At 43.3% G+C, this 25,955-nt stretch overlaps 1 protein-coding gene across 1 annotated transcript in view; it reads left to right on the top strand.

The window, feature by feature from the left end:
- The window catches only part of ADGRL3 (adhesion G protein-coupled receptor L3), a 186,694-nt gene that overhangs the window by 136,788 nt on the left and 23,951 nt on the right, over positions 1 to 25,955 (top strand). The window contains exons 18-20 of the mRNA XM_037393353.1: positions 16,233 to 16,401; positions 19,227 to 19,352; positions 21,974 to 22,070. Of these exons, the coding sequence (XP_037249250.1) occupies positions 16,233 to 16,401; positions 19,227 to 19,352; positions 21,974 to 22,070 (392 nt within the window). The remainder of the gene's footprint in view (positions 1 to 16,232; positions 16,402 to 19,226; positions 19,353 to 21,973; positions 22,071 to 25,955) is intronic.

Below are 25,955 nucleotides of genomic sequence, written 5' to 3'. Positions count from 1 at the left end.
TGCAATGCCACTGGCATGCCACAACCTCGCATGGTCCTTTGGGTAAAGTTTTCATTTCTTAAGCACAGCTTCTTCTTCAAGGTTTGGTAGGAAAGGGGACTGGAGCCTGTACAAATGCAGGAGACCCCAGTGACCTTGGGATCCACAGGGTGCTCATTTGACGGTCTGTCCCTGCCCAAGTTGCAGGCAGGCTGCTCTACAGCATGGCTCTCTTTCTCTTGCCATCAGCTAGAAGATGAAATTGGAGGAATGGCCCCTTCTGCATGTCCAGGACTGATCCCAGCATGATAGTCTTTCATTTGGCCTTGGATGAGGCATTAAAGGAATGGTACATTTCATAATACTTATTAATATGACTACTCGTCATGCATTAGTGCTATAGGATTGCTCACTGAGAACAGTCTTTCTAAGGTTACCCACACAAAATCTGTCTAGAAAGCCTTACAGTATGACATTTAAATTAAAAGGGGGGGGAAGGGGGGCATATAATTAAAGCAGAAATAATAATTGCTGACTGAATAATCTTGCTTGTGCTAATCCCTAGTATCTTTGTTTAAAATGCCAAGAATTTATACAATATCATTATAAAATACTGTATAGGTTTTTCATCAGATGAGAGTCTATTCCTGATTTGACTTCATTAAAACGTTTTGAAAACACAAGCAATTAATATACTTTTAAGTATGTTGCTGATACCCTTCCAATTGTGTTGCTTCATTACAAATGATGTTCTTATGTTTGAAAAAATAAGAGAAATATAATATAAACTCACAAAGACCACAAGCTCACCCTAGGAAATTTATCAAAACAAGAATTTCAGAAGGGACTTGATTGTAATTTCTGAATTCCTAAGCAGGATCAAGTTAAGTCTCTAAATCCAAGGCATGTGTTGTCTCAATATCAGATATGCTTGAGTTAGGAAGAGCTGCACATTTGTAACACAGAAGGGAATTTACCTTTGAGGGAGCTTTCCTAGGAATGTGAGGGACTTGCAATCCCTGAAAAACTCTTAGGTAAGATCATAGTAATCTTCTAGGTAAAATTGTACGCTGTTTCTAGGTGAGATCATGGTCTTCTTCCAAAGTCATTGATTCTAACTCAGTTGCAAAATGTGGATGTGGTACAGCAGCTCTGCAGTAAAAAGCCACAGACCACATTATTTCACAGGTGAGCCAGAGGATCCTTCCTGAGCTTACCTCCTTGGCTCTGTACGGTTGGTGAAGAGACACCCAGATCTGTTTCTCAGGACGTGTGCTGTCTTTGCTGGCTCTCAGCGTGGTTCCAGAGCCTTGCATCTTGTCTTATAATTAAAAAAACAAAACAAACTGAGGGTCTGCATTGGAGGGCCTCTTGCTGCCGTCTGAATGTGACAGCTTTACGGCACATGGGGAGCTGAATGGGATTTTTTTTCTCCTAGTTCATTTCCTAGCAGTGCTCTGTCTTAGGCTGTGGTGAAGCTCTCGCAACATAAATCCTGAGCCTGTTCAACAACAGCAAAATACTTGATTCCCTATGGCAACGTAAAAATAAAGGCCATAAAATATTTTAATAGGCTGTTAATAAGCGCCCCTGCAATCTGGTGCTTGCCTATGTCACTTTAGAGGTTAGAAATACATTATGAAGTATAGAAAATAGAGAGCCAAATAACTCCACTTAAATTAATGAACTTGATAAGGGATCAGGTGTCACCTGGGATACCTTTAATTACTGCACCAACAGAAAAGCCATTCAAAGGGCAGTGCCTGAACCAGATGCTGTGTGGCTGAAAGTTCTGTATGCACTGTGCAAAGTTGTAAAAATAAACTTCCCTAACCTTCAGGAACAGTCCCTGTATTATTGTGCCAGCATGGGAGAATCTGACATTCCTGTGGTGGAGCACTGGTAAGGGGTTACCCGGCAAAAGATTTGATGTGTACAGAGCTGGTTTATTTTTCACCCACTTGAACTTTTCCAGCTTAGCCAAGCGCTTTGAAGAGGGAAGTAGGGTAGCCACATATGTGGGTCCTGCTCCTTGTGCCAAGAGCACCCTCCCTGTATGGCAGGTTGGTACTGAGCTGATTCAGTAGGCTGCACCCACTGAGACAGCAAGGTTTGTGCTGTCGTCCTGCTTTTGAGGCATGTATCCAGGAGATGTGAGCTTGCGTACATGGGATATGTTGTTCAGAGCTGCAGGAATTGCTGTGCCTGCCGGTGATGCCAGGAGGGCCAAGTAGCTCCTGTATCACAACAGATACCGTCACCAAAAGTAGCATGTTTTTATGTAGGACCTTTTGAAAAAAATCAGTTTGACTTCTTTCTTCAATACATTTAAACAGAAATTGTAAGGATTCACCCAGGGTGGGGATCTCTTCTGCCTTTTAAAGATCTCTTTAGTATGAAGTGACGCAGATAAGAACACCAAAACAGCTGCCTCTTGGGTGGTACATTTGGGTGGTACATGCAGGTTCTGCCCATGCCTCCCCAAACTCAGCATTGGAGGGGATTTTCCTTCCCAGCCTTTTCCAATGGCTGTTTCTCAGTGTTTGAGGTCCACTGTGGCTCTTTCATCTCTTCACGGCTCGTCCACAAACATAGCTGGGCAGAGATGGGCAGCAAGGAGCATCATTTAGTCTTTGGTAGCTCTGCCCACATCACTTGTATCTCACTCGTGGCCCACCTGAGAATGTAAGTGGCATGCAAAGGGTACGTGAAATTGCTTGTGAGCACAAACTGATTCACTGCAACAAATGAACCTGGGAAGGCATTGTTTCGGAGCGTTGATTCCCCAACCCCTACAAGCCTGCAGGGAAGACGGATCTTTCAAACCAGGGACTACATAAGCTTTTGAGATGGCGAAAGCCTGCAGTGCTGCTCACATCTGTAGCCTGCAAGGTAGAGATTATAGGCGTATCAGTGCAGTATTGATGCGCTCTTGCTAGCAGATGGCTGCACGCAAGGACGTGTTACCAGCTGGGATACTTTAGAGCAGCTGTGAGGCTGTTTTACCGGAGGTTGCTGCCGTGTGGAGTGATTTCTGGAGTCGAGCAGCTTGAAGTCTCTCCTCTGCACTTTTCCATTGTGCCAGGTACATACTAGATGTGCGAAATGTCTCAGACTGTCATAGACAGGAGCACGCTGTATCTTTTTTACATTCACATTCCTGTAGGAAGCCTTGTGTACAAAGGAAAATACATCTACATCTATATGTGAACAGTCCAGCACGATTCTACAGTTTTCCATCCATCAACTCCTTTCTGGGTGGTCAGGCACATACTGTGGTTGCTTGTGGTCCTCACACACTAAGTTTTCATCTGACCTGTGCCAGATGCTGCAGCTCAACAAACCTTCCATGTGTTTCTGAATGCATAATCCCCATTCTCTGTGCGAAATGGAGGGTTTCAGATGAACCCTCTCCCTAAATGCCTCTTAACTGTAGTACAGTGCTTGTTCTGCAGCCATTTAAATACTGCTCATTTGAGTCGTCATGGTGTTAGTAAAGAGAAGAAAAGAGGGGCTACGCTGACGGTAATCCAGATGTTCTTTTCACCGTATCTACTGAAATCTGAGGTCCTGTCTTTGCTGTGTGCTGTTACTGTGCACATTGTGAGGCACATTAGTTACTGACATGGAAAACTGGTAAAAAATTGGGTGGGTGGGAAGAGCAGTTATTTAGTTGCCAAAAGGCAGGTTCTCTAAGCAGATTGAAAGGATTCATCAATGGGGCTGAGCAGCTGCCACATCTGAGGTTACACAGGGCATGTCCAAATGGCTGGAGGGGAGAGGGTGAAACCTCCTTTCTCCTAGCGTAGACCAGAAGCCATCCTTTCTCTTCCTTACAGACGTAACCTCTCCTTTGAAGTTCCTGCGGGCACCCCTTCCCTCTCCCCCTGGTGCTGCCTGGCTGTGGTTGGGTTTGTTAGCATTTCCCCCAGCCAGACCAGACTTCCTGACATTCTTCTGTGCTGCAGTATGTGGCAACGAGATTTTATTTTATTTGCTTTGGACAGGCATTGCGTCGTCTGTAGCTGCCAAACGCAGTTGTGGATCTGCTACAAAGAAGGCAGGAGGTAAAGGGATTTGTCAGCTCACTTCTCCTTTTGTCCCATTTTATTGCAATATTGTTTTAGCCAGGGTATAGCTTGGCTTGTGCCATAGGCCACCTGGATGCTTTTTAGAAAGCACAACTCATGGGGACCGCTTTAAAGTGGAGCGTGTCAGGCTGTAGTTCTGAGTTTGTTGGAAAAGCTCATCCAGTGCAATAGAAACCCACCCAAAAGTCATCCTGGAAATTTAATTTTCTTTCAGACAGGGAGACCCAGAGACTTAGCTGGAAGCTTCTTTTGTTGCTAAAGAAGCACTATTAATTAGAGGCCTTGAGATCACTTAATCCTGGCATTAATCACTGTAGTTTTGTTGCAGCTTTCTTCCCTCTTGTGGAAACCTGCTCCCATCCCATCTTCTGCAACAATAGAATAAACACTGTATCAAAAAATTCCCTGAAATTCCCTGGGAAAAATGTATTTATTCCAAACACGTGGGAGAGAACATTTTTAGGTGTTATGGCCAGATTCACAAGAACACACACTGAAATCCCATTAATGCGGATGATGCAGAAATGTTCAGCACTGCAGCCTTCAGAAATCGATCCCAAATGACCAAAGTGAGCCCTCTCAGCTTGCTGGCTGCTGTGGGAGCTTCAGATGGTCTGGGGCTAAAGGAACACAGCCCTAATTTAATGGATAAATAAAAAAGTATATGTTCTCCCAAGTTTCTGACTTGAAACAAAGCTCACACCATACACCTTTATTTTATTTTTTTTCCCATGGAAGTCTTGCTCACAGGCTTACAGAAATAAATCTGAGAATGTGCAACCTAAAGGCCAAAAGTAGGAGCCAAATGCAAAGACTCAATGTTGATTATTACTATATAAAACTTGCAAAGCCCAGTCCGGGCTCTTTTAAGAAGTCTAGCCCAGGCTGGGGGAAGTGAGGGGTGAGGAGTATCAGGCACAAAACTGAGAAGCCCCTTTTGAAAATCTGCCTCCTTCCCAAACAGTTGCCATATCCCACTCTCCCCATATGTTGTATGGGTGTAAGTGATTATCTGCTCATTTTCTTGCTTCAACATATGTATTTTATTTAGAGAGACATGACTAATCCCAGCCCCCAGATTAGCTTGTTGTTTTAGTCCTACGGGTTTTCTTAAGTCATAAAAAAATCCTCAGAGTTAGGTAGAAAATTGAAAACAAAGGTTAAATAGAACTTCCAAAAATCATCTGAGGAAATGTTTAAATTAAACCCTTGATTTAACACAGCAGTATTGTGCTGGCAGGAGCAGAGGTTTACCAGTCTAGTTTTATTTACTCAGCTGATTGAAATGCAGAAAAAGTAAACGTTCTGGGTTTGGTGCAGAGAGGAATGACTTAGACTTTTGAAAACGCAAGATTTCTTCTCCTTTGGTAGGAAGAGCTTACGTTACTGATGCAGAACAATAATTTGTAGCAGGTATCCTTTTACTAAAGGAAGATTAATTTGTGCTTAATTCTAGCTATTTTAGAAACAAGGGAAAGTAGGGAGACAATAAAGATTATGTTGTATTTTTCTATTGAGATTTAAACTGGTATATTGGTTTCCAGATCTTTTTCATTTAATCATAAGACACTACAGCTTGGAAATGGTTTGTGATGCCAGAGGGTCTGGAATTGAATATTGCATTGGGTTCACCCAGGGGACTTGGCTTGTAGAACAGCAGCACTTTAATTCTTCATTACTTCTGGGTTTGCGGTTGCTTGGGAGTGCACAGTGAGGCCACGGTACAACGAAGGGATCCAGCTCTGGGAGCATGCCCAGCGCAGCCTCTGGGTGCAGAGGGCCCGATCCTCTATCTTCAGCGTTCTCATTTCCCAGCGAAGTCAGGGCTGAGGGTCTGTGGCAATGTGCAGACTCCTTCTTTGGAGCAGCAAGCAGGGAGAGCAGGTTACGTGCACTCATGCAGCTTCAGAGAGGTGCGTGTGTTGGCATGAATGGTGGAAAAGACGAGGTACAAAAGATTTGAAACGCAAGCAAGTGAATGCAAACACTTACAGGAGCCACAGTGAACCTCTGTTAAACGTGACCTGAAACCCTGACTGGCCATTACCTATAACTTACAATGTTAAATAAAATAGCAGTGCCTGTAAAGAATGAGCTTTCTGTTAAGATTTTCATACAACCCTACTAACAAAATAGAAAGACTCTGAGCAAGCTGTTTGAGAATAGAGCACTGAAATTTCTTCCCAGCCAGCTGTGCTATATGCAGCATTTTTGGACTTCTCTGACTTTTGGGGGCAGCAGGCTCAGAGCGCAGCACCTCCAGGGATGCCTTTTGGAGAGGATTCATCCCTGGATTCCCACTCTAGTAAAAGATAATACGATCCTAGGGAACAAAAAGAGACCCTGAGCCAGTGTTTTGGTCTGGATAAACTAATGAGAAATGAAGTGTGTGTTTTAACAGTGCTTTGGATGGGCAAGCAGCGTGTTCTCTGTAGCCAGAAGACTTGACAGCAGTATTTTGCAAGGATGACCAAGTGATCTGGGTAGTTCTGAAAATTAGGAAAGCTCTTTCTCTTCCTTGGAATACTTCCCCCTGTGCGAAGTTTAGATGTTAGCTGCAGAGTACTGAGCTGGGCATTAGAAACTGTCTGCCTTGCTTTCCTTATACAGGAGCTCAGGCTATGATCTCTGTGTCTCATATGGCCTTGATGCCTGTTGGTCAGCTGAGCATCTCCCTGGATCCTGTGTAAGAAAGCACCATGCTTCCTAGGCCCCTGGGTAGCTCAGTGCTGCTCCTGTACAGCCTTCCTCTGTCTCTCTGCATGAGCAAACCTTGAACAGGCAGCCTAAAGCAAACCCAGAAAATTCACTTGAAGTTGGCACAGAATTAAGTATTTACAAGCTTCCTACCAAGAAAAGATACAGCACATTTATATTTTGCCAGAGTGCAGAGTCTGTGAGCACCTTGGAGACAGAAACCCTGCCGATGCTAAAAAAACATCTGAGATTGCTTTTCTGTTTGGGTGCCTTTTTCACCCAATGCTGTTATGGCAGCATCCGATTTTGTTTGGTGCAATCTGCTGCTGTTTCAGTTTTTCACAGAAGGGTTTGGTTAATATCTGACTGTTTTGGCTTTCAGTTTTGTTGTTTATCTTTGTTTTTTGTAACGGCTTCATTAATGTTGAATGGTGATTGTAAAGCACTGATCTTCCGCTGACAGGTGTCGTCCTTTCTGAATTAAGAAAAAAAAAAATCAATCAGCAGTTATTGATTTGAGACAGTGTCCTGGAAGATATTAAATACCTAAGGTCTTTATGTGAACCCATAAATCATGATTATTGTTTTAAAAAGCCATCCATTTTAAGTATTTTGTCAGCAAGCCCTGTTGGTGCTATTTGGATAATACAAATGTGTCTAAAGGCTTTGCTGAATCTGTATCATGTGGAAATAATCAGATATGTGGTTATACATCAGTGTGGTTTGAATAATCATGCCATACCTTTGCAAAGTTAGGAGGAAGGAAATAAACAGGGTAAGCAATTCTTGAGGGTAATTAATTACTTACAGAAAATGAGATGAGCTTAACAGAATTGCTCTTTCCAATTGCAATAACTAAGAACAAATCTCAGAAGGCAGCCCATGATTTCCTCAGATGAGTTGAGGGGGAAAGGGATGATGCTTTGGCAGAAGAAATCAGGCATAGGTTGCCCCAGATCCTGGGCTTGGGCATCACGTAGGGCCAGAGAAGGTTTGGCCTCATTTGTCTGGATAAAATTTTCAGTTACTGGTGGAACTCAGAAGTGTCTTTCCATCTATGTAAAATATCGCTTATGCCAGGAGATGGGACCCCAACCTTAACAGATCTCCAATGCATGTAAAGCCAGGGGTTTCTTCTGGGAACGTAGCTGTGACAGGCCCGCTGACTCCTGAGATGGTGGCAGAGGTCTTCAGGGGACTGGCCGCCTCCTGTCAAAGATGGCGCAGGAGCCAGAAGATAAGACATGGAAATGATGACTTGGAAAGCCATGTAATCATTGCCAGCATCCTAAGGCAGGCGATTAAGAAGACATTTGGCTTCATGCCATCAATGTGGTAACTTTGTCACGAAACACGAAGGCAAAATCCTTTAAGCACTCTTTTATTGCTTGCAATTGATTTTCCTCACCATGAAGACACTCCTTCACTAATTAGCAATGAACCTGTTTGCTTTATGAGGGGAGTGCTGGACTTTCCAACTCCTTCCTGTAGATCTACAGCAGTTTGATAAATCAATCTTTTCTAATCCTTGAAATTTAAAAAAAAAGGAAAAGAAAACAAACATGCCTACTGCCTCATATTGATAGGCTGTGGGGAGGCACAATAGCACGCTTTATTTTGTGTGTCTCTCTCGTACTTGCCTGCAGGAAACGTCTGTGTGTCTGCTTTATTTGCACCATATTAAAATGAATTCCACAGGTCTTTCTGAATGGTTTGGAGAGGGCACATCATCCATCTATTTTTATTTGGGTTTCATCACCCACAACAGCTACTAAAGGTCCTGTCTACTCACTTCGGCATTTTTGCGCACTAGCCAAATTGTGTTATTTTGGGGCCCAAGCATTAAATCCATGTACTTACTAAGCCTTTCCCTGCTATTGGAAAGATGGGAAAATACTTTGAATTGTCAAAAGAGTGATAAATTTAGGTTATATAAAGTTAAACCATGAAGGGTTGTATAAAATTATAATACCTGATTAGTTATATAGTGTTTTATCAAAGACCCATTTTTACTCTAAAAGTGGCTCAAAAAGTATGCTTTGTTAAATATATAAAAAAAAAAAGTAAGTAAACTATTTTCAAAATGTAAGAAGACCAGACATTATTCTTTTTAAATAAGAGCTGAATAGCTGCTTTTCAATAACAGGCTTTCTCTATTCAGCAGCATTTTAGGACCAATCTGTGTGTGAAGGTAAATTCTTGCCTTACTTTTCCTGCTCTAAAAAAAATATAATATATATATATATATGCTTTAGCAACCAAGGATATTGCTAATCTACATACATGGAAGTGGTTTGCACTGTATAATACAAGTTGCAGATTTTGTCTTGGTATTGGGCTGTTATTGTCTTACTCTGGCAATTTGGTCACTTTGTGTCAAAAGGTACATGTTGGGGTTTTAAAAGGACAGGCAGCGCAAAAGAGGTTCCTGAGCTCAGGATGCGTTGGTTTAGAAATTCCTTAAGCATCTAAACAAGGGTATAAGTAGCTAATTTTGGCAACTTTTTAAAAAAAGTATTGCTCTGGAAATACCACAGGAATCTAGAAGGTGATATGAACAGTCCTTTCTCATCATTGAAGGAGAAGGTACTCTGGGAAATTAAAAGACATCTAACTGAAATAAGATTTTGAAAGAGTTTTACATGATGTGTAATTAACCTTAAGAAGTCTTTGCCCCAAGGTAAAGTCAGGACTTTTTCAAGATTAGAAAATGAATTAGGTATTTATACAGATTGTTAGACCTTCCACTATCCATCATCTGGGCTGTGAAGAAACACAAGGGAGGTGAGGTAAGATTTTGCAGGGTAAAGGAATAACGCAGCCACTGAAGATCAGCCTTTTAACTTCAGGTATTTGAAAGTGAAGCCCCCACCTAAGCCATCATTCATGTTTCCTCTGCAGTCAGCAGAGAAAAGTATTACTTCAGTGAATGGCAAAGCCTCACCTACCTTAAATGCCTGTTCTGGTAGGGGATAAATTGCTCTTTGGGGGTACCAATCTCCCCTTAACTATGGAAGGATCAGAGTCACATAGTTTAAATTCAGTGGGCTGTGTCCCTTACTGCCAGGAATTGGAAGAATTTATCCAAATCTGGAGAAATCACTTTAGATCTACTGTCTCAAGCTGTACTAGGCTAGGTTTTCCCATGATTTCTGCTTTGACTATTATTTGCTTGTACTGCTAGTGCATATAATCTCAGTTTTCCAGTTAGCGGCTACATTTTCCTGCGAGCTAAGGCTTTCCAAGGCTGTTGTCTTGTCTAAGGGATAGGTTTTATTCATTGCAGATAATGACACAGTATTACTGCAGCACTGATAGGTTTCACAGACTTTACTGGGGGGGGGGAACATTTGGAGTAATTTTTGTCAAATATGAATTGTTGCTAGCGCAAGAGTTAAGCTGCTTATGACACTTGAGTTGGTAAATTGAAAAGGAATTATTTGTATTTCAGGAGGGATATAAAAGACTAAGTCCTGTGGACCCTATGTGTAGAGATTTGAAGTGTTTCGGAGTTGGGCGTCTTTGAAAATCTCAGTTCTTTAGGCACCTGCTTACTTTGGGCCGTGGGTCCTAGGCACGTCTGGGTTGGAAATGGAGTACAAACCACTCAGGTCTTTTTGACAGTTTTCTCCTGAGCTGCTTTGAAGTGTTAGCCTTAAGCTAAAAGGCAATCCGAGTTTACTGATTTCGCATTTTGTCTGTACAAAGATGAAACAGAGCCTTAAGCTGCCTGAAAAAAGGCTTATTACAGATCGCTGAAAAACTTTGCAAAGGTCTGGATAGCAGCAACAGAGTGAAAAATTTCCCTAATTCTCTCTTTTTATAAGCTATCACCAGTGACATTTCACCAGTAAATTCTTTACCATGAAACCCGAGTGCTTGTGAACACAGTAATAGAAATTAATTCTCCCCAACATTGCTGGGCTGGGAACTCCAGACTGTCTCACATCTTCTTCTAATTGAATTGCATCGTGTGGGAGCTGCAGATGCTGTGGTGCTAGATGTGCCACGAGCACAGCGGGAACCTGCCCCGATGATCTTGCAGGCTGAGTGGATAAGAGGGCAAAGAGGAGCAGAGGGATTTGACCAACATCATGCTACCCAGGTGGGATGGGCTGGAGGTCCCTGTTGGTGCAGCTGTGGGGGGAGCCTTTTAATGCCAATGGCTTTTCTGTGTTCCTGGTACCCCCCAGATACATTGCAGATGCAGAGGTGACACTGTCTCAGCCTATGTTTTGCTAAGCTAAGCCAAAGGAGCTGAGCTTTTCCTTGCTGTGTCTCAGAAGCAGGGACTCAGTTCTCTGTATCAGGTTGCCTCCTCTACACTTGCTTCCTCCTTCCTTCCTGAACCTAAGGTGCTTTGTGCTTTCCCTGTGTGTTTAGATACCACCTTTGAGTGCCCTAGGGTACTTCAGGTGCCCTCATGTGGCTGGCAGGTGTGGCACAAGATCCAAGGCGAGCAGCTGTCAAGGTGGCAGCTGATGACCAGAGGGGATTCCTGCCAGGGATGGCAGCTGGGGAAGCTGAAAGGGGGTAGCTGGATGCTGGAGCAGATCTGCAGGGAGCTGTCAGTGGCTGGGCTGGGCTGGGGATGGAAGCAGGGAGGCTGTAGGTGCTCAAGCTGAGATAGCAGTGCTTATCTACCAGTGATGTGGGGACAGCTACCTTGTCCTCCATGGTGTGTCCTACGTGTATCTTACTGTTCAGAGTGGGATCAGGACAAGCGTTATGAGCGTGGCCAGATCCATCCCATTCAATGACTTTTCTCTCCCTTTCCCAAAGAGCCAAGGTGACCATGCCAGGGCAAAGCTGAGACTGGCAGCATCGCTGCCTCTTCTGTCTCAGCCAAGGACAAGGTAGGGAGAAAAAGGGAATATTTTGCACATGGTAAGATGTGAAACCACCTTCCTCCCACCACAACTGAATTCTGCTCCTGTTAATACTCAGATGGCCCCTCTGTGGCTTCAGGTGTGTGAATGGTGCAGAAGTTGTCCCTACATGGCTTTAGCCATTGTGAAGAGAAAACACAAAGCCTCATCTGGACATACTTGGTGTCCCTCTCAGTCAGAAGTTACTGCTGAAAATCATTCAGTTTTAATACAACTTCTCTCTAACTCAAGCGAAAATCAGTCCTCTCCAAGTGGAGTGTTTTTTTTAGTGGAGGGTGTAGGTGGTCAGCTTGCCAGTACTGACCGAAGGAGGTCTCAGCAGGGTGGACTGGCCCCAGCCACGTTGGCAGGGATAATGAGATGAACATAGTGAGCCAGCCTGCCTCTGGTACCCACGGTGGCTGCTGCAAGGGATTGCAGGTTCAACAGCTCCATGCCAGGGGGGAGGCTTGGAGGCCTAGGAGTTGGCCTACCCTCTCCACGTGTTGCACATCACCTGCCACCCAGCCACAAAGCCTGTCCCACAAAGTCAGGGACACTCCTCTAGGAAAATTGCTGCGACTAATCTTGTGTCCCTGCAGCGGCAGAAGCTCTTTTTGGGTGGTCCACCTTGGCTGCTTCTTCACTGCAGCAGGCTGTTTTGCACTCTTGCTTGGCAGAGTCTGTCCTTTGTCCTTCCCCATGAAATGGGTCAATGATTTCAAGATGATCCTAATGCCATTTTCTCAAAAAGAAGATAATGCTGCAGTCTGGCTTGTAAGTTGGCAACTTGGGAGTTACACTTACAAAAAAGTAAATGGCAATAAAGAGTATTTAAACAAAAAAACAAAAAAAGTGGAATGCACTACAGCACTGCAGGTGGGAAGTGCTGGAGGCACCCTGAAGTTTTGCCACCTGAATGCATGAGACCTTTCCACGGTGACTACGCTAGAGTTTCAAAACTCATCTTCTTCAGAGATACCCATGATTTTTAAAAGAGATTCTGAAATCAGTTGACAGTTGTGTGATTGGAGCCAGGAGGGCTAGCTGCAGCTCGCAGCTGTTGATGCTTGCTTCTGTGTAAACCAGCGTCCTTGGTTGCGTTTCAGTTCCCCAGGGCAGTGAGCCAGGCTGGCTGGTATGTGCCAGGCACACCGATGCCAGTCCGTCTTTGGTTTTGGTGATGGCTGGTGGGAGAGGGAGGGGAACTAGCAGTAAGCTATATTCTGTATGTTGTTATATTTCTAATGCTGGTGTTCTTGTCTTTATGTCTACGCATTCTTTAGCTATGAGGATAACAGACCCTTCATCAAGTAAGAATGACCTGAATAGCTGATAAATTTCATTTATCAGTGTGGTCTCATGAACCAGCTGTCAGATCAATCTTGAAAAATCATTAAAGCTTCTGTCATTTGCATTTAAGGCAGAAGAGCAAACTGCAGGAAAACAGTCAGGCATACAGCTAACATGCAGAGTAAATGTGCTGCATATGTATTGCCAAACAATTGTCACCTTATTGGCTTTATATTCTTTGATTGGACATTACTTGAATTCAAGGTGAATGTTCCCAAGTTAATCCTGTGTAGTACAGACTTGCTATACCAATCGCAACCCTCTGGTCCACTGTGCTCTGTTAGAGAGAGTGCTTTATGGTAATAAAAACACAGAAGTAAATTTTCAGAAAGGTGCATGGATGGTAATCCCCATGACTCCCATTCTAGTTAATGGGATCAGTGCAAGCAAATCTGTGTTTGGTGCATTGGAGCCTGTCTCCTTACTCACTGGAGTACCTAATTGTACCTAATTGTAAATCTCTGATTTTCAATTACACCAAAACATGGGTGGTTTTGTTTCTTTATTGCTATTAAATTGCACTACAGAAAAGGAAAGCTGTGAAAAAGCAACAGCAAGTCTGTACAAAGAGCAAAACAAAACCCACAAAACTGCACTGAAAAAAAGTGCAAAAAAAGCCAAAAATGCCTAGAAATTACGTGCCTTAGGGCATCTGTGCTTTTTCTCCTGCAACCAAAAGTAACGTGCAGTACCATGAAATAGAAACAAATCGACTTTGCAGTAGACTTTCAGTTTGTTCTTCTGGTGAAGAGTCCTTTGTATTCATTCTTGCAGCATCATTCCCATGTTCTCTTTCATGGCTTGGTTCTTTTTTTTTTTTTTTTCTGTGGATATAGGATGGAGCTATTCATAGTAATCTCCACACCCTCTTTTATCTCCAGGTCTTGGTTTCTGAAGCACAACACTGTAACGCATGCAGTTTGCTCTGTTGAGGGTCTTCTAACCCACAGATTCCTTTCCATCACTGAAGTTGGCATATTTCTGCTAAATAACTCTTTTGCTCCTGCACAGCTCTGCAGCCAAAGGCTGGCTTTGCTTCAGAGCAGAATAGTTTTCTGATGTCCTGGGAATATTTTTTAAAAGACTCTGTATGTGCAGGAAGCTTTTAGTCATGGAGGATAAGAGAAGGGAAGGAAAAAAGAAAGTGTTATTCACTTCATTTGTTGTTCTTTTTTTAAGGGGAAAAAAAGGTATTTTTTAAATTAGCGTGCAATTAAGATGATAATGTGCTCTCACTGATGGTGGAATCTCAGGGAGAAAAGTAAACCAAGTGGCTGAAGCTGTAAACTTTATCTAGTAAAACTTTATCTAGTAGCTACCTTTCTGAAGGATTTGGAGAGTGCATTTTCAATTTGCATTGTGCTAAATATTTATTAGCAGGATTGACTGGAAATGCTTCAAAGGAGCTGTTCTGGTCTGCTAGATACATAATAGTGATTTTTAAAGAACTGCCTTAATAAGCGGTTACCTTAGGGAGCTCTTCTGGTTGTGTGGTTAAATAATACATATTTTATAAAATTCAGTGGAAGTCTTAATGCTGTATTTTCATTCTGATACCTAAAGAAAACAACAACACAGAACATGAATACAACATCCTTATGCTTCTGTTTGTGACAAGCACTGGTAAAAGGAAAAGGATTCAAGGCTGCAGCTGTCATGGAGTCTCCACAGTGGAGACTGTCTGCTTGACCTCTGCAGGACTTATTTTTCCCCCAAGCTGCTGCTGCTTCATCTTTCTCCCCCTTGCCCCACGCTGTGCTAAGCAGGTGGGAGATCAAATATGGCCAAACCCTGGCCAGGTTTCTATAAGGCTGAAGTGGCTTAGAAATGTAGGCAGGTCCTTGTCCCGGCGAGAGCTTCTGCAGCACCCCAGGCTGCTTTGGGGCAGACAAGGAAGTAGTGGTGCTGGCTGGCTGCAAGCGTGTCTGCTTTGGGGAACCGAAGGGTTAAATGGTGAGGAAGGGGTGCAAAGATTGGATGTCATTGCATTCATTTTTATGTTGTTACACCTAATGATACCAGGGGAAGACAGAAAAAAATCAAGACCTTGAGGGAAAGGGCAGAGGAGTGCTCACGGTGCTGCTTGCTACACAGTTCCTGCTGTGCTTCCCAGCTAGAAGGTGGCTCTCTCCCCTGTGCAGCGGCAATTCCTTTAAAGCTGTAGGTATTTTAGCGTGTGGAAACTAGGGAGATAGCTAGGAGCAGGACCCAGTTTCTGTCTTGATTGTCACACTTCATCTTCTGTCCTGGTATTGGAAGAGCAGTCTCTGAGAAGTTAAATTAGCAGATGACTAAATGTTATTTAGGAGGGTAACATGGAATACTTCAGCCATCCAAGCAGGGCTTCCAGCTTTCCTGAAAGCACACTTTAAAAAATAGCATGCAGCAGCCATCCCATGTCCCCAGCTCTGCTCAAGCAGAAACTGCAGGCTACCCACATTTGCTTGAGCAACATTTGGGGCCAAGCAGTGGCTGCACTCCTACTTCCTGCTTCCCTCCTGGGATGGACCAAACCATAGTCTTAGTTTTGCAGCTGATGTGAAGGGCTGCCCTTCCTTTTCTCCAAGCACAAGTGTGGCAGCAGCTACTGTTTTAGCAAATGTGGTGTATGAGCGTCTATACGTGTATATGTATTTCCACTCATGGCAGCGTGGAAGAAGTGTGAAGCAGCATTGCAGAGAGCCTCCTTGTGTGGAGCTGATCTGGCAAGTGGTGAGGGCTTGCCCGCATGCTTGTAGTTGTCTATCTGGCTTACAGGCATATGGGAGACTAGCTAAAATGCAGCAATACATGTGTCTTGGTGTTAAGCATAAAGAAACTAACCCAGCTGGCACTTCTGTCCCAGTGGACTTCAAGAAAGGTGAAATTTAGCGTTGTTGTTTCAGTTGCTTTATTTTCTTTTCCTGCCATTTGCAGAAATAGCATCTACATGTCATTTACATATACGCTGCTTTTACATTACAAAAAAAAAAAAAGATAACATTGTGGTTACAAATATGCTTTTTTATGATAAAATTCTATACTCATAACATTTCCATTTCTGTATATTTCGTCAAGCCTGAAGATTGTAAACTGCATCCAGCTTGAAGACAAAACTCCCTACAACTCATTTTGATATGCTATTTACTTTTTTGCTAAAACCACGGGCAAAGCCTTTCTGCTTGTAAATGTGTGCTTTCTTTTGTTGATGAAAAAACAATCCCTTTTTTTTTTTTCTTTTTTTTTCTTTTTTTTCTCCTAACAGGTCCTGGGTTATAGGTGCAATAGCCCTACTCTGCCTATTAGGACTGACCTGGGCATTCGGACTCATGTATATTAATGAAAGCACAGTCATCATGGCGTATCTCTTCACCATATTCAATTCTCTGCAGGGAATGTTTATATTCATTTTCCATTGTGTCCTCCAGAAAAAGGTAAGACAGACGGTTCCCAGCGGCAAGAGCTGGTAGCGGGGTGTTTTGTTGCCTAACAACCGGAGCTTAACATCATCTGTGTGCCCTGAATTTGTCTTGCGCAGATTTATCTCCATGCACCTAATAAGGGTGGTATTTAGACTGGAAACTGGCAAGATGCAGGGGAATGAGGTGATAACGAAGATATGTGGCAGTGGCATTTCAGCAGCCGGGGTGCTAGTAACAAGCACGTTGGAAGCAAGGGAAAAGGCAGCTGGCAGTTTACAGGGCTTTACGGTAGTGAACCTGTAAAAGAACTTTTAACGTCCAGATTCTGTTTTCCCGTATGCCAGTGTGAGACAGGATTGACTCCATGAGTATCTGGAGTGTCCTCGTGTGGCTGAGTGCTCACAGCAAAATGAAGCTTTATATCCTTTCTCATTTGCAGTCCCTGCAGGAAATCACCCCTCTTTATAGCAGCATGTATGGGTTGATGCTATATAACGGGGGCTGCTTGCCCTGCTTTTTTAAGAACTGAAGGACCAGTGCTCTGCAACATTTCATTAGCCTTTGTGTTGTTTGGTCCTAATGTGGGCTTTTGGAAATCTTCCTTAGAGCAAGCACAATAAGTGCTTCTTGGTGGAACTTGGAAGTATGTCCCAACTAACGTTTGCAAGGTAACAGTGGAGTAACTTCGGTAAACTCGGGGCAGGGGGGAATAATAAAAATCTCTATATGTGGATGTAGATCAAACTTACAGCCTCTTACAATCAGTAATAAATAGTAAACATTTTTAAGAACCATTTTATACTCCACTGAAATTCAGTAGTTCACAGGTCTCCAACTCCGCATGTCTGCTGATATCTATGCACATCTTGGTTTCAAAGCGCAGTTTCTTTATCTAAATATAGGGTGAAGAGTTCATACATGGATACATCTGGTTCCCAGTTTCTCAGTGTAACCAGTGGTTTTTGTGAGAAGTGGCTTAGTGGGTAAAGTCAGGGCCATGTTGAGGTCTGTTCTCTATCCAAGTGCCCTGGGATTGCTCCTGTTTCCCACATTTTCCTATACAGGGAAAGGACATCTGACGTATGAAAATATAAGCAAAATTCATCATAACAAGTGAGCTCTGCAAGCGATGCCTCTGGAAGGATCTGCAGAGCTGTGCAAAAATGTCATTCTTGAAACCAAAGGAAGACTTTTGGTGTTCAGATTTGTGTCCTTGTCATTTAATCTCAAATTTGCGTGTGTTAAAAAGCTTAAAAGCTTTATCTATATGCAACTACCTACTGATGATCCCAAAACTTTCAGCAAGAAAGTTCCCAGGCAAGATGATCATAAGAATGTAGGAAGCATCACCGTCACTAGTGAAACCTGCAGGTGCCTCTTTGCAAAGGAGTTTGAATTTCTGCACCGTTCTCACTGGTCCATCCTCCTTCCTCCAATGCCCCTCACAAAGGCTAAGTCCCTAGCCTGCCATCCCAGCACAGCAACCTCTTTGGCTGTCAGGGTGCTCACGCAGTGTGGAAGAACCATTCTTTTTTCTGTCTCAAGCTAGTTTACACCCTTAAACCATCACTGATGATTGTGGCATTGCTTCTGATTTATAGCTGCATAGAGGGAAGGAGAATGCAGCTGCTAACGTGCTGTGGGGTGGATGCATCTCTCTGACCCAAGAGCTGAGGGAAGAATTATTTGAGGAGAAAAACCCCAAACATTTCCTTTCCTATCTATCATGGACTAGAAAATCAGCAAAAGATGCAGAGAGGCAAGCAGTGGGTGGCTAATTAAAGCAATTGAATTATTTTCTCTCAGCAAAGGATTGATTAGGCCATCGAGCATATTGGGCACTCGTGATATTGTGTTTGTCTTGAGCGCTTAAGGAAGAGCCTAATGAAAAAGCAGTAATTTGCTATTTAAGCACTTGTTTCATAGAGTTTTGAAATGCTCATAAATAGTCTGGCAAAATTTCGCAGCTAACCGTGTGCTTCAAGGAACCTCAGCTGGTGTTTTGGAAATGCATGGGGGCGTTGAGGGCTTCTTTTTGTCAGTGGGCAATGTGACCTGCTTTTGGCTTTTCAGTACAGTCTGCTCATTGTCAGTCTTGTCACATCTGGGTTTCTGGGTGTTGCTGCCCATAAAAAGTCACACCTGAAGTTCAGTCAAGGCATAGATCCTACCCTGACTCAAGTCAGTGTAGTTCCCCCGCAGCAAAGGAGGTGGCCCACCTTTACTCCAGGCAAGGAGTTGGCCCGGTTTGACTGCACTGCCCATTTAAAACATGACGGGCCTGCACGGTCCTGTGGGAAAGCAGGCTCCAGCCTGTGCACTGGGAATATAGTCTCTAGAGCTGCTGGCTGTACAGTTTCCTCGAGTTTCTACTGCAAGAAATAATTGAAAAATAATAAAAATAAAATCAATAGGTCTTACATTTATTTTGGAATTTTTCTTCTTAGTCCCCTGCCAGAAGCCATAACTTTTAGTACCTTGATGAGCCAATATGCTAGTTTACATCAAATCTATGAGGATATTAATTTTCAGTCATAAACAGTGTATCTGTAGTTTCTCCTGTGCTTGTTTGGTGTGCCTCAGAGGAGGCTGCCACTGTCTGGTGTCAACAAGCAGCTTTGCTGCATAAAAGCAATCCCTTACACCATTGTAAATGGTGAGCTCATGTATCGAGAGCATTCAGCTGCACGGTGTGATAGGCTTCTTCCCCACATACTGCAACAGCTGTTGTTTTAATGAACCCCTGAGGAAAAAATCAGAGGCTGTGATGAAAATTGGAAGGTGGTGGGTTGGAGGAAGAGCTGCTCGCTAACCACCTTTGCTCTTCCCTTGGCCAGGTACGTAAAGAGTATGGAAAATGCCTGCGCACACATTGCTGTAGTGGGAAAAGTACAGAGAGCTCTATCGGCTCAGGAAAAACCTCGGGGTCACGAACACCTGGAAGATATTCCACAGGCTCACAGGTAACCCGCGCTTTTTGTCCATGCCCCAATCCTTTGCACCACTGCACTGATGCCTTTCGCAGCTATGCTGGGAGGGGAGCTCTTTTCAGCACCGAAGGACCTGCCGTAGGGCTTGCTCCAGTGCACCTGCAGAGGTTTCCCACCCTCTCCGACCTGAATTCAACATGATGGCTTCCCTTGGGATGCGGTTTGGAATTAATGTCTCTCCAAGAAATTTCTAAATAATTGTGATGAGAACATAAATCCAAATTTGCCTTCCAGAGGCAGGTGGGTGGTCATCACCTGAGCTTCCTGCCCACTCTCCATGGGAATCAGGAGCTGGGACCATGTCAGCTATGCTACATCCCAGTATGTCCTTTAATCATGAGCTGAGGGTTGTTTTCACCACTGTAGCCATGTACAGGAGTAATGCTATAACAACCAAGTATTTTTCTTGCTAGAAAAAAAAACCTGCAAGAGTCTTGCAACAGTCTTCAAAGTGAAAGGGCTTTCTTTCTGGCATTCGGTGGTTTGATCAGTTCTTTGCCTCACTCAATTTGCCTTAGTTTATAGATCTTTTAGGAGAATCCATTGGGTTCAGATTATCTTATTAAGTTGCTGGATTTGTTACACTTTGGTCACCTGAAAATTCACATTTTGTGTAGTTTGTGCAGTTAGTAATTTTGAGGGTAACTTGTACATACAGATGCAGATTTATGGACGAACAGTTCATATAAAATAAAGAAGCTTACTTCTTAATCAATAGAAACCAAACACAAATTTATCCAGTATTACTAATGGTAGTAATTATACGTGACAGTTCCACTATTAAATTATGAAAGACATGCAGCGAGTAACAGTTTATAACCTCCCAGGAAAACCTAATTTGCGATTTATTTCTTGGAGCAAATTATTATTTATTTTAAGCATTTTTCAAGATGTTGTCCAAGAGCTCCACTTTGGCATGTATGTAGGTCTGGGTGTTACGCAGGGCAAATAACAGCAATAGAATATGGAGTTTCTCTCCAGCTGGCCATCACATCCCACAGTAATATCCAAAACACACTATATCCAGCAACATTTTGGTGGCCGATTTGAAAGCCTTTGGGCTTACATAACCTAGCTACAGGGCAGGTGCCATCCTCTCTGAGAAGAGTTGACTTAATGGGCCCTTCCTCTTGGCAGTCTCAGCGCAAGAAACCAAACCCTTCTGAGGGTGAACTGAGTCTCCTGGCAGTCGTGCTGTCATGGCAGGTGAGGTTTGAGGTAGGGGAGATTATTTTGCCTACAGGAGCTTGTCCTTGGAAGGGTGGAAGTTCCTGAGACCTATTGTAGGCAGGGAAAACCTCACACAGGTGATGGAGAGTGGATGGAGATCAGTCTGAGTTGCTGAAAGTGTCTGACTTCTAACTTCTGAACAAATCCCACGATGAGGAAATCTCCTAAGATTCTTTTTTTCTCTGAAAAGCATGTAGGAAACAGAATTAATCCACAATGGATCATGTCAAAGACATACAATATATTAAATGTCCAGGTGAAAAAAAGCGCATGGGCCTCTTGTCACACTGTGTTTCCCTTTATAGAGGGCTAACGCACGATAAAGAGATGCCGTTACTACATAGTTAATGAGTAGACTAGGACGCACTTTTCAGCTGTGACCACATGCGTAAGCCCTGGAAGATCTCCCATGGCTAAGATCCCACTATGTGAAGTACTGGATTTTTAGCAATTAGGAAAACCATGATCTGTCACAGTGTGAACCAGCCTTCCCAATCCCCCAGACTGCCCAGTACCGCTTTCACACAGCCATGGGATATGTCCATCATACTCTGAGAGGTGAGGCGAGGGAGAGTTTCCCCTGCACACCTGGGTTCCCCAGTCATCTTCACACAAGGATTGTGGTTGAAGTACTCGCAGGATGTGTATTGGCTGAATTTTTGATCTTTTGCAAGGTCTAGTTGGGGAGGAGCAAGACAGTAGCATAAAAGCCACGGAGATAGATACTCCACAGCATATTTGAGAAACAAAACAGAAGGCAAACATATTCAGGACAATTTCCCCAGCAGCAGAAGGTATACCACAGATGGGAAAACCGTAACAGATTTTTCAGTAGGGATTACAGAAGTCATTCATTTGGGTGGGATTTTTTTTTTTCCCCCAATATTCCCCAAGATGGGTAGTAGCTGTAGAAAACTCCTGTTCATTCAGGAACACCAAGACAAAGATCAAGTCTCCTGTTACACTTCCTAAGAAATAAGACACCAGCTATCTGAGATAGTACAGGAAGCATGCATGCTTCTGTGTGTAAGTTATTTTTCTGTTATTTGGGGCTGTATTGGTAAATCTGTAGCTTGCAGGGGTCTAGGTTTTTTCTTATGATTTCTGTTGCTTTTTTTAGTGAAGATGTAAGCAATCCAATTATGCATTCTCTGAGATAGGCATTTGTGTTATGGAGTTAGGCAGTCAGGGTCTGGCATGCACGAGGCGGGTTATAGCAAAACAGCAACCGCTTGCTTACAGCTGGCTAGAAACAAGTCTCATCCTGATCTAGACATACCAATAGCCATCTTTAGTGAGGCAGAAAGAAACCTATCTGCAGCTGCTAAAAATTCATTACCTGCTGTGGTTCAATCCTTCTTCAGAGCCGGATTCGTAGGATGTGGAATGACACAGTTCGAAAGCAGTCCGAGTCTTCCTTTATTACTGGAGATATAAACAGTTCAGCTTCACTCAACAGAGGTAATTATGAACTATTTTTCATATCTCTAACTCTTGTGATGGCTTTAATGAGTCTGGAATGTGTTGCCCCTTTCCCCCACTCGCCCCTCCTCCTCACCTTGAATGGCACTGGACCCTGTTCTCCTGCATAAGAAATGTTACAGTGATAACTGGGAGGAGGTTTTGTGGTGGTGGTTGCCTTCTTTTCCTTTTCTTTCTTTATTTTTACACATGCATTTTCAAGAGTTGTCATTTCTGGAAGGAGGTTAGGAGAAGCAAAAGAGATAAAAGAAATGAAGTTGAAAAGAAATCTCCCTTTTCCCTCAGCAAACTGCTTGTGCCAGAAGCTGCTGAGGCATCAGGCCCATTGCTGATGGTGAAAATGGGCCGTTATGGCACTGTAAAGCCTGTGTTAAGCATCACAGGAGTCCTGATTGTCCTGGGTATGTAGTAATGCTGTCATCTTTATGGAAGCAAAAACGAGCAGCAGAGCATAGACATAAGAAAAAACCTGTGCTTGGTACAAAATTGTCTGCATTGGTGTTAACGTACCTAGTTTGAAGAGCTGACTGATGTGAACTTTATAGACATCTGTGGAGGAAAGGCTATCAGAAAAATATATGCCAGAATGTGGTGCCGGGCACAGGAGGAAAACTGAACAGCTTTTTTTAAAAAAGGCATTTTCAGGGAGTTGCAGGAAAGCAATGGTAATGCCACAAAAAGAGCTTCAGAGACTGTTTTATTTCTTTTTCAGTATGATTACTTTATGGCTTAGCCTTGAGCAACCAGATGCAAAATTCTGTTTGGTGTATCTGCCCAGTGTGTGCTGGAATTAAGAGGGGGTAGAATTGGGGATTACTGGGCCCAGCTGTTCTCTCATGATGGTGAAAATAAAAAATATTTTCAGTCCTGATGACTGGACTGCAAAGCTCAGCTGAGAACTGAGTTGGAACTTTGGTTTGGTTCTTATTCAGTCTTTATTCACCCAAAATTCCCACTGATTTTAGGGTGAGTTTTGCCTGGGGATGGGCTTGAAGGATTTTGACTGTGCCATTAGTAGTATTGACTGCTGAGTGCTGGGGAACCGGGGGTATGCGATTCAGTTCTCTGCACGTTAAATATATCACCCAAATCAGTGCAAAGGGGAAGGCAGTGCAGTTAACACGGAGATGTACCTTTCTCTCTCAACCCCCTCTTGTGGGTTTTGGGCCGGGATGTTTTCACTTTGTGCTGAAGGTTCGTTAATAAAGAGAGCTATAAGATGCCGTTACTGCAAATGCCTGATTTAACCACATGTGTTGCCCTCACATCTGTCTTTATATCAAAGACTGGAGAGCTACAGCCAGACTTCTCTGGGGATAGTTTAGAGGGGGATCAGTTGTTGCACAAATGTTACAGCAAGAACCACTGTTTCTCTTGGCCATCCATCGCTCCATCCCGGCAGCAAACTAAAATGTGTTTTGCATGAAATGTTCACTCCCTTAGTTAGTGCAGAAGTTGATTTACTCTCCAACGCAGCCGGGGCTACAAAGGGAAATGCTTTAGCAAAGAGGATCTTCTGGGCTCGTCGGCAAAGGGCAGGCACCTCTCCTTTTTCTTATTAGGCTTTTTTTCTGTGCAAAGAAGGGAGTATGACCATAAATTGGGAAAGCTGTGAAGAGGTTTCACGTGGGCAATCTTCATCCCAGTGTGGCGAGAGCCTGTTACTAGATGTGCCTGTTATTTAAAGGTCAGTTGGGAAATGAACTGCTGGAGTAGGCATCTTCAAAGTGGATTTCATCCAGCTGTTTTCCTTGTGTAACATCAGATGAGGTGAATCACCTGAAGGGCCTGAATCTCTCCGCTGACTACAGAAGCAGCCTGATAACTGTCTCGGAAGGGGAGCCTTTTAGGTGGGACACTTAAGTGACTTGAATAAGTTGTCCTATTGTACAGGGGCATCCTCCGTATTTTTCACACAGGCAGGCACAGTACTTGTTGGTTGTTTTTTTTCTTTTCTGGTAGACAGAAGTATCTGCAAAACATTTATTTGGGCAAAGCAGCAGGTGGTCAGTTCTGCTAGGAAAATACACCTGACATCAACAGTAATCCCAACTGCATGGGGCCTGAGATATTTCACACTTTATCCTGTTTATTCAGGCGGAAAAGAAATGTTCATGGTCTTAGGGCTTTGCATAGAACGCAAGCTGGTTTTTTTCAGTCTCTCCAGAGAAAGCTGCAGCCTGAATAGACCAATGGGACAATGTGGTTTTCACAGTTCTTGTCTTCATCTTAATATTTTAATACATATCAAGCTTTGAAGGAGCTGTTTCATTAACGTTTTATTTACAAGTGTGCAATAAAAGCTCAGAGGAATCAAGAGTGAGCCTGGAATTGCCCAAGGTTGATAGAACAGGCTTGCGTACCGGTTCAGAAGTCCCTCTCCAGCCATCCCAGCCTAGATACCTTTCTTTTGAAAGTGTCTGTATTTTCCCTAATTAAACGTCCTTTGTGCACTGGTATTTTCCCCAGAGCCTTCAGACACCAGCCCCCTTTCTAAAACAGGGATAAAATGATACTTTCTCCCCAGAATCACCCCATCCTCCAGGTCCTGGCCCAACTCTACTTTTCCATGTCCTGGGCCAGCACCGAGTTTCCATGTTTCTGTCATGGGAGCAGAAAGCTGTGAGACATCCTCCAACTAGGGTACTTTCTTATTTAAGTCTTTTTTTCAGTGATCACATTCACGGTACTCACAGTGCCTCGCCACTTAATAACGACCCAGGCAAGACTGCGCTGTCTGCATTCCTGTATGATGACCAGGATCTCTCTATACTATCCCATCCCCTCTTCTTCCTCCATGAAGCTCCTGGGCATCAGTCTGGAATATCATGTCTGTGTTAGTGTATCCCTCCTTTAGACATAACTATGTCTTTTTCTGATTTAGCAGATGTTGCACTGCTCATTGCTTTTTCCAGCTCCAGATCCTCTTTTAGGTACTACCCCCTGCTCCAAAGTGATTTGCCATACTGTTATTTTTCTTATTGTCATTTATCATACCAGAAATTTTGGGCATAACCCCAAACTTGCCTGACATAATGTGCTCTGTAACAAAAACTATACTCACTCTTGACTCGTAAGACGTACAAGACCATTTCAGATATTTCCTGAAGGTAATGTCTAATTATGCATTAGTCCAAAATGTTTCAGGCTTTGTTTCTTCTTGTTTGTTATGGCTTAGTAATGGTTTAGATGTGAGGTTGTTGTACCACTAAAATCAGGAGGAAAGGAACATAAATTGACCATGGAATTCCTCTTTTACTGTCAAATGAAGAGAATGCCAGTCCACCCCATGGTCATGAACTCTGTTTCAGGAAGCAGTGGAATTCCTGCTCCCTGCACTCCCACTCCACACCCTTCCCCAGTTCTTTGCACCATAGCTCTAGCTGGATGTTTCTGCTATCTATTTCACATTCAGCCTGTGCTCTGCATTTCTTTTCCCAGTGCTGAAAACTTGCAGGGGTGTAAAAGCTGAACCAGACTGGTTACCTTGGCAGAAAAACCTTTTGTTTGGTGTAAGTGGTCGTGATGCAGGCACTTGGATGCAATGCTAAAAAACTGAACCAAATGGTATGCATGTAGGATGGACTGTTTGCTAAAACTGACTACTTTGAAGACTGAAGAGTAGAAGGTATGAAGGGTCTTTTATGTTAGGTTCATGAGGAGAAAGCGGAGCAGATGACTGCTTGGTTGTAACAGCAAATTTTTCAGTACTTGGGCTAAGGACAATTTTTAAAAAGAGCTAGAGATTAAAAGCAATTAACAGCATTACTGTTACTCCAATTCTGCTGTACTAGTGCTTTGGTAATTTAATCGTGGACCTGTGCTGTACCTGTGGAAGCAGCGAGGGAAATCAGAATGTCTCTC

This window comes from Falco rusticolus, chromosome 1 (assembly GCF_015220075.1).
Source record: "Falco rusticolus isolate bFalRus1 chromosome 1, bFalRus1.pri, whole genome shotgun sequence".
Lineage (NCBI taxonomy): Eukaryota > Metazoa > Chordata > Aves > Falconiformes > Falconidae > Falco > Falco rusticolus.
This window is presented reverse-complemented; position numbering and strand designations above follow the sequence as displayed.